General features: G+C 37.8%; 1 protein-coding gene across 1 annotated transcript in view; it reads right to left on the bottom strand.

Annotated features, from left to right (window-relative positions):
• Positions 1 to 1,975: 1,975 nt before the first annotated feature.
• Positions 1,976 to 13,033, bottom strand: part of LOC145258005 (uncharacterized) — a 26,006-nt gene continuing 14,948 nt past the window's right edge. The window contains exon 2 of the mRNA XM_080115732.1: positions 1,976 to 3,776. Coding sequence (XP_079971858.1) covers positions 3,006 to 3,425 — 420 coding nt within the window. The 5' untranslated portion in view covers positions 3,426 to 3,776 and the 3' untranslated portion in view covers positions 1,976 to 3,005. The remainder of the gene's footprint in view (positions 3,777 to 13,033) is intronic.

The raw sequence follows: 13,033 nt of genomic DNA on the forward strand, positions 1-13,033 counted from the left end.
TCTATATAAAAACATAAGATATTAACAGATATATACTCAATAGTCAAAACAATGAAAAGAATATGCTGTTGTCACAGCCCTAATAATAATACAGTATAACAAATTAGGCACAAGGCCATCAAAACTATGGCGAAAATGATGATCGTTGGTCATCCTCTGTATATCTTATATTGTCTTTACTACTCTTAGTCGTAATCATTGTAGTCGCCATAATACAATATTTACTCTAGGAGGAGGACAAACTACTTTAAGCATCTCTATTCCCCCTAGTCAAGTCTAACAGAGTTATATACTTTTATTTTCATTTTTTTCTTTTCTACATGCATCTATATATGTATGCTAATGGCATTCACCTGAGACAGGTTGAACTAGCTTTCTTCAAAGGAGGGAAGTTCCATGGGAATATTAAATTCACAAGAGCTCTCCAGTCACATGAATATCCCTGTCAGAGGAGATGACCATGTTAGGTTTTTGCAGTTTTTGTAAGGTGTCGACATCCTCCTACTTACAGTGCCTAGTGTTCCCAAATGGTCACCCATCTGGTACTGACCAGGCTCAATGCTGCTTAATGTTGGTGATCTAACAAGAGGCGATGTGTCAATATTATTAATGCAGTTATGTACATGGGTTTGGTCAGATTTCATGTTGCAGATCCATAGTATGAGTGCTACATGTGACAGCAACAACAACATGACTAAAACTAGCCGCCATTATCGGTTTTGAATCTATGCTTAGTTTCTTAGCTGGGCACTGATTGGGTGAAAGCATTTAACTTCCTTTCTGGCCAATCTCGGGCCATCTCTCATGTGAGCAGAGCACGTGACAAGAGATTATTCATGTTTACTTCCACTTCTTTGGAGATGCCACTACCAATCAATTGGCTTGGTGCATGAATACAGCAACCACAAAAGTGATGATGATGATGATGATGATAGATCACACTATCCCTCTTTCTCATAACATTTCTCAGTACTAGGACTTATACTTGAATCTATGGGTCATACAATCAAAGAGCTAATCTAGTTATTACCAGATCTCAGCATGCCATAGTACAGAAATAACATTTTGGTAGACACGAATACAGGAAATAAGGAAGACATCCCACCATATTCAACCAATCTCCCTTCCTCTTAATATTTCTCAGTACTAGGACTTATACTTGAGTCTTTGGTGCGTGCAATTAAAGAGCTGGTGCCAGGCATCACCAGATATGCCATTGTGTTGGATGGAAACTATTTAGGTTCAACTTAAAAATCCAGTTGTCATGATTTTACATGTTTGATAGAAACTTAAAATAAAACATTAAAAAAAGAACAATTAATTTTTTTTAAAGCAGGCTTTATTTCAGAGAAAACAATATATTTTTATTTATTTATTTTTTTAATGAGTACTCCTCTGATACTTGGCAACAAGGGTGGAGCTGGAATTCTTCCAGAAAAATTCTTTGAAGCAGTTTTCCTTCTTCATAATGAATATCCCTTCAACCAAGGTCATACAAAATTCCCATTTTTTGCAGATTTCAATTATCGGAAAAACGGTACTTGTACAGTTTAATCAAGGCATTAAAAATGAAAATATCGAAAAAAAATTATATTGTATGTATCCGTTAAGAAACAAAGTTCTCTGAAAAAAACATTTCACTTAATTTCATCAAATAGTTTTTTTTTTTTTTTTCTAAGTGAAAAAACAATTTGTTGTGATACAAAGCAAAAGGTTCGATTTTTAGGAAGAAAAGCTAGTATTAAAGATGGGGAGGGAGTGTTGGCACTTTAAATTGAGTTATCTCCCCTTAGTGTGTTCAAAAAATTCAAAGATGGCTGACTTCAACACGCTCTCATAAAAAAAAAAAAACTACTCAATCAAATTAAGTGAAATTTTTTTTTCAGATCTTCAGTCCAACAGATATGTACAATATAACCTTTTTTTTTTTTTTTTTCGATATTTTCATTTTTTAATGTCTTGATTAAACTGTACAAGTACCGGAAAACATATCTGTTTTCAAGACTGTATATTTTGAGATTTTGTAGTCTTCAACACCCTGGCAAGAAGGTTAAAAGACAAACAAAACAAAGACAGAGAAAAATCACATACATAAAGGTGAAGACGATTCCTAGGAAAAATGACCCAATGCTAGATGCAGAAAAAGCCTTGAAAAAACAAAAAGGGGCTTGCATACATGACCTACAAATACATCTTCAACATCAAGCACTTCTCAACAAAAAGTGGAGCTAGTATTGAGTACTGAGGGGAGGTTATTTTTTATCCATACTCTGGGTCAGAGTTGACCTGGGATTAATGAGTAAATAAGGTTCACTCTCCTTCTCCTCTTATTCTCTCTTCCTTCTCCCCCTCGTTGCGTCAACATCATTCCTTTGTGTGTTCTGGGAAAAAATTTCCTGATTTCATAGCTGCGACTAACGAGGTGGACTTAATGCAGATCAGACGACTAAGAGGCACGACTTTTGTGCGCTTTGTACAGAAGTCCAACTAGATTAATAAAGAGACAAAATTTTCACACATGTCTAAATGAAGAAATGAAGCTGTGAGCATTTACAGCATGCATCCAAAACATTTTGCTGTATGATTCGACATGAGCAAAAACCTCAGCATCCTTGACATTAGGTGTTATTTACAGTGATGATGATTGTTATGGGGTAAGATGATCTACCTACTTCAGGAATAACAGACTTATTCCGAAACTATAAATATATTTACATTATTTTTTTTTTTTTTGCATAGGAGTCACCATTTATCAAGCTCCTGAGGCCACTCGAGGATAAGGATTATTGAGTGTACAGTAATCAATGGGATAATATCGTAGTAATTGTTATTAATGGGAATTTGGTAGATCGGCTTACTTAAGGGGAGTGGTTCATCAAGAATTTGTTTATGTTGGACTTGAAGACAACCAAGTTGTAGTCAGCTGGGAAGCAGGCAAACGGAAGAGAGTTCCACAGGCGTGCAGTTCTAAGAAAGAAGCGTTGTTCATGGAATCTACGTTTTTATTAGGGCTCAGCTAAATATGGAGGTTTGCTACAAACTCGAGACGAGCATCTGGGATTTAATGCAGCAGCATCTTCAAGGGAAGTTCTTTGCAAATCATCCAAATGTGAGCGGCGAGGAGATGTAGGAGTGCCAGTTTCAGGGGCATAATTTTCGATGTCTGCCAGAGTATTAATAGCAGAGTCTTTAGTGACGCTTGGTGGAGGAGGATGATCAAGGCTAGACTTGATATGGTTCTCCGCAGCAGCAAGTTCAGGCTGTGAATAGTTGTTTTCGTCACCAAGTGGTGCAATATGGCGTAGTGACACTGTCGTTTCTCGCCCATTATTAAGTCGCACATACGCATACTTCGGATTTGACATCCAGAATGAATAAAGCTTTATACAAGCTATATAAATCTTCAGTCTCATTTCGTCATACATCTACACAACAAGGGCACAGTTAAAGAGTGGGGAAAACATTGATAAAGTGATTCATAGCAGTTCTGTAACAAATTATTTTTTATTTTTTTTTGCAGACTCCTATCCTCATTTTTATAGTTGTTCTTACTCCACGTTTCGGCCAACTCATCCTTTGGCCTTCTTCAGGTGATTAACTGTGACGGGATATGAATGCTGAGTCTTGTGACTTTATCACCAGTAATTATTGCCTTCCATAGTTGTTGTTTCGTCATGTTTTGGCCAACTAATCCTTTGGCCTGCTTGGGTAGGATTGAAACCACTATCTTCAGAGAAGGCTCACCTGGGACCATAGGGACTCAATGCCTCTATCCACTGCAGGAAAAAAAAAAAGAAGAAGAGTTGTAAAAAAATGCAGAATAAAGACCGTGCTATCATTGAAATTTTCCAGGAAGTTTATATAAAATGCAAAAAGATACAGAAAGGTGCCGAAATGCTGAGCCAATGAAATTGTAGCCGCCATGTCATTTAAGAAAAAGTTTATTTATCATTGGTTTATTATAAAAATAAATATTTGATTTGATTTGAAAAAAAAAAAAAAAAAAAAAAAAAATCATAAAACATCATATAAAACGATAAAAAATTTTTTTTTTTCTGGCATTAAACTCACGCCGTAATTTACTGACTATATAATTTACTGACTATATAATTTAATTTACTGACTATATAATTTAATTTACTGACTCAGATAAAACATCTTGTAATTTTGTTTGATTTGATTGTTTTGTTTTACATATCAACCCTTTTCAGGTTATTTAAGGCAGAATCCGGTCATTTTGGAAAACGGTTTTATGTTTCAAGTTCTTTATATCTTCAAATATTAATTCATGATGTTTTGTCTAGCTTAGTTTTGTTTTACAGCATATCAACCGTTTTCGGGTTATTTAATGTTGAATTCGCCAAAAGCACTACAAAGAAACGAATCTAAAAGAAATATTCCTCCAAGTAAAACCTTCAAAAATACATGAATATATAAGAGAAGTTGGTCTATATAACAAAACTTAGGAAAGCCAGAAATCATCTTCTGTATAAATAGAACAATAGATGTACGTATGCGTGTCTTTGCATGTAAATATTTAACCAATAAACTCTTTAACTACTGGTCATATAACACTAGAATTAACAGGAAATATAATCATAAGATGGTTTACAACAAGTAAAATCATTGTTCGGGTGGACGAATAACGCCTACAGAAGTCGGCAAGTTGGAATGCAAAATGCCCATTTCAACTTGCCGATATATTGCTATTAGTTTGCTAAAAGTGGTTTCATTTTAAAACTTTCTTATCCATCTGTCAAGTTAGCATATGTAATTTTGTATATATATACGTAAATATCTTGTGTTCGTTATACAATGTTTTCTTTTTTCATTCAACTACAGGGTGGAACGATAAAATTGTCGCCCTAGAAAAGCCGACATGATTCTATTTCCGTTTGATGAAAACTGGTTTTCTTTTTTGTTGCCGACCATCTACTAGTTGGCCAGTTGTGCACAAGTCCCAAGATTCTTCTATCATGTCTGAAAGTGACACAATGTTCAACGAGCAAGATGCGCCACTATACAACTCATGCGCTCTACCGATCCAAGTTATGACAACAGGACCATTGCCAGCACTCTTAAAATGCGAATCAGATAGTTCAACGCTTGGCAACACAGCTCAAAGTTTCTGGCCACGGTTATGGTCTGTGGTGTGGTTTCAAGTGAGAGCTACATCATTAGCCTTCGGGACAAGATCAAAGTGTAGTATCTGTTCCGGCAGATACTGCACTTAAGATAATTTGTACCAGTCAATGGAGGGGAAACCCTCTATACTGGGACAATTATTATTTTTGGTAACCAGAGTGACCCCTTTTAGGGGAGCTGGTTTTTACCTCACATTAAAAACGGCCTTGTGCCTAATTTGCTCAGTGGGGGAGCAAATAAACACCATCTGTTCCGGCAGATGCTGCAAGCTATGACTAGCTATGACTAGCAAAGACCAGATGTGGGGGCAACCCCACATGCCTGACCATTAACCAGCTCCCATTTCCCACCTCTCGGGAGCTGGTCCCCTTTTTCCCTTCCCCCTCCCTTCACTCCTCACATTAAAAATCGGCCTTGTGCCTAATTTGCTCGGTGGGGGAGCAAATAAATACCATCTGTTCTTCAGATGCTGCACTTCATTTTCTTGTTCTCTTTCGGTGGAGGAGAAATCCTTCACGACTGAGATAATATTTTATTTTTGTACCTTTTCTCCACGTTAAAAAACGACCCTGGTGTCTAACTCTGTCCCGTGGGGAGGCATAGTAAATAGGTACATCATGCCACATCTTCGAAGTCGGCTTGAAAGTCAACATCAAAGCATACCTGGATGTACTGAAGAGTGTGGTGATCCGCTAGTGTAATCAGACACTGGGTGTGGCAACAGGACTCGTCTCAGCCCACAAGTCTAAAGAAACCCAGGCTTCAGAAGGAATGCTACGAATTTGTACCCTCCTTTCACTGACTCTCCCCTCCAACTCTAAACCTGAACCTTCTGAACTACTTTGTTTGGTCATATGTTGAGAACATCACCAACATGACTTCCCACAACACAAAACTGATCGCTGCCATCTGCAGAGTATTTGCCAAGCTCCTGCTGGCTCTTGTGGAAAAGGTATGCTCCCAGTTCTGGACGCGTATCGAGGCGATGATTGAGGCTAAAGATTGCTACATTGAATAAATGTCAGCTCTACTGCATAATCAAGTTACCTGAATTTATTTTTTCAATAAAAGTTCTGAAATAAAGCTGTTGGATTGTGTTTTTATTGTTGTTTTTTTTATTGTTGTTTTTGTATTGTTGTTTTTGTATTGTTTTCTTCTTATTGTTTTTTTTTCTTAGGTGCAACAAATTTATCATTCCACCCTGTACATTCCAGTTTTTTCTGTTTTCAACATTTTACCATCAATTTAATTGTAGCATAAATCTTAGCATTTTTTTTTTCTAAGACGCAACTAAAGTCAACATCTTAATAAGCTAGATTCCAAGTTAGTTTTATAATTTTAGAAAAAGCATTGTAGATCTGAAAGAATATTATGGCTCTGGCAAAAGTGGATAAAGTCCTTTAATTAATAGCTTAAAATAATATCTGAACAGAAACAAACTCGAAACACGTGTAATAAAATGAAAAATACTAAAATATTGAACAGTAAACAAAACTTAAAAAATAATAACTATAGGTAGCTCCATTCCTTTAAATATATACTTTTTTCTCCTTGGAATCACACTACCCTAAACCCATCTATCTATCTATACTCCTATAAATTTTGTTGTGTATTGATATTCATATTAAAAACCCTTTTTTCTATTGGTATTTATTTGCTTCCCCACGAAAGCAAAATGTGACACAAGGTCGTTTTTAATGGGGGGGGGGCAGTTCTCCAAAAGAAGGGCAAAAGGGTTACTCTGGTAGGGACCCAAAATAATAATTGTCTCAGTATAGAGGGTTCCCCCATTATTGACCATAAGGACATATTAACTTAAGTGTAGCATCAGAACAGATACTACACTTTGATCTCGTATATATAGTTTATTGCCGGTAAAAATTTAGAATCTAATGTTGAAAAAGTAAAAAAAAAAAAAAAAAAGAAAAAATCACAAGCAAGAAATTTAGGCATGAAGCCATCCAAGGAATTGGAGGAGGGGGATGGGGGCAGAGTCTTTCTATCGTCTATGCAAACGAAGGCCAAAATAGAAAATACAACTTTGTTATATATGGGTCGTAGAATTGCATTCATTTGCAAAATATCTAGCTAATTTGCATATTCTTTTAAACATTTATTTTAATTAATTCCCTATTAGTTTTTTTTTTTTTTTTTCGGTTTTATTATGGGATGATCATCTTTAGTTAACTATTACGTGCAATTATATTCATGCAGATATTCTACATGATTTATACTTGCGTAATATTTGCGTAAAAAGGTTATAGTAAACACAAACCTCATTCTATATATATTTGTTTAAAAAATTTTGCCTACCAAACTCCTTTGTCAGTTTGTGACCGTGTCTGTGTGTGTGCAGAATGGCCTCTACCAAACTAATTTGTCAATTTTTGCTCTATGGACTTGAAACTTGATATATAGGTGATTTGAACCTGTTGTAGGGGAATAAATAAGAGCACCGGATTACCGGTGTAGGGTAAGGAGTGAGGTCCCTTGAGAAAAGAAGAGGAGAGTCCGTACACATGAGGCACGGACGCAAAAAGTTCATCTCCTAAAAGACAATGTTGGACAGGCAGAGTACAACTCTAGAATACAGTCCTCACTCCTCCCGTAAACCTCACTATTGAAGTGAGTAATCTTTTTACCTTAATGTTCTGAATTGCAGTGTTGTCATGTTTTCATGTTTGTTAATAAATTCTTGTCGTTTATACTTGTTGTACGTTTAGTAATTATTAAAGCTGGTCGGTAGTTTTGGGACTTGGAAGAACCTAAACCCGTACCAACACTGTGAAATAAATTTTATTTGGTTTTTAGCTGGTAAAAATAGTTGCTCAGGGGTTCAAAATAGAAAAAAATGGGAACTTTACTGATCTAAGTTGACTAAACACATGTTACAGGGAAAGGCTGTCCCTTTCCATGTAAATAAGAAGAGTATTAGATGAAAATGAGATTAGGATAAGCCAAGACTCAAACCTTGTAAGCAAGGTTAAGAATTGGAATGTTAGAATTTAGTCTATTGTTAAATTCTATTAGAATAGTTAGATATTGTTTATATCGTAAAAAGAATTGATTGTCCATTCTTATAGAAAACTGAATATTAAAAATGTCAGCTAAAGAATGAACAATACAAATTAAAAATATATTGTTAAAAAATAGGCTAGAATTATATGTTGAGAATTCTTTTGTTGATAAGTGTTTGGAAAACCATGCATAGCCACGTGAATTGGTCACATTTGGGAAACACACTTCTGACGTCATAGACGAAGGGGGGGGGGTCTCAATATAGGAGCTAGAGTTAGGCAGAGGGTCAGTCTGGGAGTCAGCAGAAGAGTAGAGTCTCGAGCAGTTGAGTTGGAGTCAGTCCTTTGGAAGCGAAAGGAAGAACATTAAACTATGTAGATCACAAATTTGAATTCCTGACGTCATCAGCATTCGACCGGTCCAATGAATAAAAGAATCATCATTTGTGTTTTTGTAAAACTGTTGTCACGTGTCATCTTTCAACACTCAAAAGGTAATGTGTTAATCATCTTGTAATGAACATTGTGTAACCCTTCAAGGATTATGCATCCCCCCTCCTCTGTGTTAAGAACTTGTATACATCTCCATTCCGTATCTATATGAAGTCCCAAGCATCCCAGAACTGTAATATATATATGTATAAATGTCTTTGCTCTCTCATCATTGTTATATATGTCCTCATCACATCTCTTTTAATATGATCCCCTGCTACACAACACGCATACCAGGACTCCAAACCAGATTTTTGTAAGGATTTATTTCATGAGCCTTTGCCTTTCCCAAGGCATCCACAAGGCAATGGAGTTATTTGTCCATAACTGGTGAAAATTTGAAAATATTTTTAATTTTGATGAAATAAATAATTAATAATTAATAAATAGAATCTCCCATTCACCGAAGAGCAATGTAAAAAAAAAAAAAAATAATAATAAAAAGAATAATAAAAAAACATGATGTCGCTGTTGAGCCGTAAGTGAAACTAAAATATACCTTCTTGTTCTCCAAACTAGGATCCAAGAATAGTACCTGTTCTGTCTAAAGATGATATAATGATATCATAGGCATCCATACAATAGAAATATGTCACAGACTCCTATAAGGATATTGGAGATAAACCGTAATAACCAGATATAATCTAACACTACATTCACCAGATTACTTAGATTAATAATTTTAGTTTTAACAAAAGGGATACGATAATATTGCAGGGTTTCCATTCACTCTGAATGTCCACAGAATGCCCAGCAACAATATATTACATATGAAAGATGCCTAGCACAGGCCAGGATCAGGATCAGTGTAATATCTGTTCTGATGCTACTGAGTGATGAAACATACTTAATCCATTGATTCAAATATTTGTTCTTCAAGGACTGACCGCATTCTTTGGAAGTCAAGACCTTTAAGGACCTTGTTTGTTTTTGTTAGCCCATCAGGGCAATTTTGTTATTAACTGTTTTTTTCTTTTTTGTTACCGATAGTCTAGTATTTGGCAGGACTTAAGCAGCTGGCAGGTTTTGGGGAGACTTATGAACCTTTTTTAAAGTGACGGTCTCCCTGTCTCCGAATCAGTGGGTTTCTGTCGGGTACTAGACTGGCAAATATGGATAAATCGGGCAGCCGAATCGCCTACTTTGGGGGATGCCTCAAGCTTAGAATCTGTTCGGAGGTTTGTCACACCTGGTGACGCCTCAGTATCTGTTGCTACACCCGGAGACATAGTTCCAGGAGAGAGTATCGCCATGCCCGAAGGTATAGATCCATGGGAGATCAGTGCCATGCCCGAAGGCATAGTTCTGGTAGAGGATGCCACACCCAGAGACAGTAAAGTTCCAGGAAAATCACTTGCTATGCCTAGAGGAAATAAAGTTCAAAAGAGTCCATTTGCTATGCTCCGAGGCAATAAAGTTCGGGGAGGGGGCCCCATTTGCTATGTTTGGAGGCAATCTGATTCTAGGAGAAGTGATCGATGCTAAGCCAGGAGGCAAAGCAGTTCTGAGGAAGAACATATGCATGGATGGGTCAAAAGTTTTGCTAGGGGACTTTTTAAACCCATGGACAATGCCGGCACGTGATACAGTCGCTTCCTTTAGTAAGGGGGTATGGTTTAGATGGGTAGCAGAAACACAGAGTGGAGAACCAACTTGTTAGGACAAAATTGGAAAACCAGAAAAGGCTGAAACGAATAAAGCAAAAAAAAAACAAACAAAAAAAAAAAAACGAAGGAAACCGTGGTGGGTGATAGAGGATGGAGAAAAACCAGGGAAGTTAGATCAATCGCAAAAGTATTAAGAAAGCCAAATTATTAGATCAATTAATATTGGAAAGTATTATTAGTATTGCATGCTCTTTAGGAGGGTCACAGAGGGTAGAGCAGGACAAACAACAAAAGGAGGATTGGCCAGCTCTCGGAGTAACAGACTGCCCAATACTAGAAACCAAAAAGACTCCTAGAAAAGACAGCCCCCGAAAAGAGGAGGAAATAAGACCAACAGCAAACTGAGTACCACAGACAAAGAAGTCTCCCAAATACTACAAGGACTTGTTTGATAACACCTACCGGCAATATACCAAAGGGAATCAAATAAAGATAATATCAGGGACACTTGAAAGGCTCATAGAAAGATCATTTTCACTGGTGATCTCGAACAGGAGAAGTAAAGGACTCACCAGAGTACTAAAGAAAAGAATGTTGGAGATGTTAACAGAACTGAGGATACCTGCTCAATATATTGTGAGATAAAGCTATGTACTATCTCCTCTTGCTGAACAAAGAAGCAGAAAAACTGGCAAAAGGGGATTTCACATGGGGAAACATTTGAATGAAACCAGAGTATTTGTCAATGGACAATTCTTGGAGTGCCCTGCTTCATTAGCGAGGAGCATATTGGGACAATTATGTCCTAATATGGAGAAGTTGAAATAGTGAATTCAGCTCGGGGTCCTAGGAATATTATAACAGGAGATTATAGGGTACTACTGGGGGTAGATCAAAAGGGATTTAATAGCATCCCCGCCCAGAAAACCAGGACGTAGCTTGCCCTCAGAAAGCCCCGCAGAAGACAACAAGAAAGGAGACTCCAAGAAAGGCAGAGGAGGAAGAAAAGAAGATGGAGGATGCAGCACCCATGACTTGGAATAAGGTCGCTTCCAAAAAAGGGAAGAAGCCAAAGGCGACCCCCCCCCCCACAAACACACACTGACAACAAGGGAATTCACTGACAAGAAAGTGAAATGACAGTAACAAGACCAAAAGACAATAAAAACGGACAGGCAAAAGAACATAATGCTGGACTTCCTTCACCATCTCAACCCCAGATCCAAACAGAAGAGGAAGTGGAGCTTACCTCCTTCCCTATTCATCTCTCCCAAAACAATGGAGGAGCCGGAAAAAGTTCCAGTGAAAGAGGTGATAATGAAAGAAAAAGTTCTCACAATCTCAAAAGAAAGAAGAAAAGTCAAGAAAGTTTCCTTTTTGACCTGGGGAGAAAATTTGCATAGCGGACTCAAATCAAGTAATTGGGGACCTCAACGGTCGGCAGAGGTGCTTTCTAGAAAGCTTTAGCAAAGTGGATGACAAAGATGTGGAGAATCCCAGAAACTTTCAGGGCACCTTTATATCATAACATTCGTGAGGATGAATTGGAAAGGAAACGTAGCATTATGGAGGATGCTGGAAGTAGGGGAGAAATATACAGGGAGCACCCATCGTTGACAAATCTGGCCACTAAAAGTGAAGAGAGGGTCCCTATTTACGTTCACCCCCTCTTTTTTAGGGCAATTACACCCGACCTGCTCACCGGCAGTCTCAGCCAGGCCTTTGACATCCTTACCCCTGAGGACTTTAGACCCGTTTGTGACACTAGTTAGGTAGAGAACGACAATGAATTTGAACCTAGCTAGTTTGAATACGAGATCTCTAAGCCAGGCTGCTCACGTGCTGGATTAACCTTAAGGCCACAATTAGATGCTTTTACATCCAATATAGCCAATGCCTTGCTGTAACTAGGGCTCGGACAAAAAAGCATGTTGAAGATAGGCTTATCTGGCCAGTGGTTGGGGGAGATCCCCTGAAGATAGCGTTAAGGGGGGCCTCAATCGCTTGGCTAGTGAGTGATATGAGGTCAAGTAGTTAGGGCTAGGTTAAAAAGAGTTTCTGATGAAGCTGTTAATGCTGACGCTGTTGAGCATAAGGTACCTTTAGGCCATGGCTCAGACAGTTACATTCGGAAAGTGAAAAACCCGGAAGGACGTACTTTTGTATCAGTTCACGAAATTTACAAAGAGTTTCGTGAGCATTTGAAGGAGCACTTCACCCAACTGCCTAGACTCTGCAACCAAGAGTTTGGCAGCTATTTAGCTGGCTCATTCCGCCTTACTGCGGCCTGAGCGGCTAGCTGTGATGGGATGGCTATGGAGCCTGAGATCATTACTGCATTGAAGCAGGTTGGTTATAACAAATCTCCAAGATCTTTGTTCCCCTTCTGAAGGAGGTGTTTAACCACTGGTTTGTTCAGGGATCCATCCTGGGATAGGTTACAAAAGGAGTGGTTACACTACTGAAGAAAAGAGATCGGCATAATGGGGAAGATTTAGATGATTATAGGCCTATAACTCTGCTAAACACAATTGAAATTTTGGCATGAGTTCTTGCAAACTGACTGCAGGTTGGTATCGGTGACTTGGTCAAACTGGATCAAAATTAAGCTGTGAGAGGGAAAACAATTCAACACAACTTGCACTTGGTGTGTCTGATCTTAGAGGGAATAGAAGACGACACAGAAGCCATGCTGATCAATTTAGATCAGTCCAAAGCTTTCAATAGGGTTGACCATGGTTTCTTGGAATCTGTTATAGAGACCACCAGACA

The sequence above is a fragment of the Euprymna scolopes genome, chromosome 33 (assembly GCF_053919585.1).
Source record: "Euprymna scolopes isolate OS-2025 chromosome 33, ASM5391958v1, whole genome shotgun sequence".
NCBI lineage: Eukaryota > Metazoa > Mollusca > Cephalopoda > Sepiida > Sepiolidae > Euprymna > Euprymna scolopes.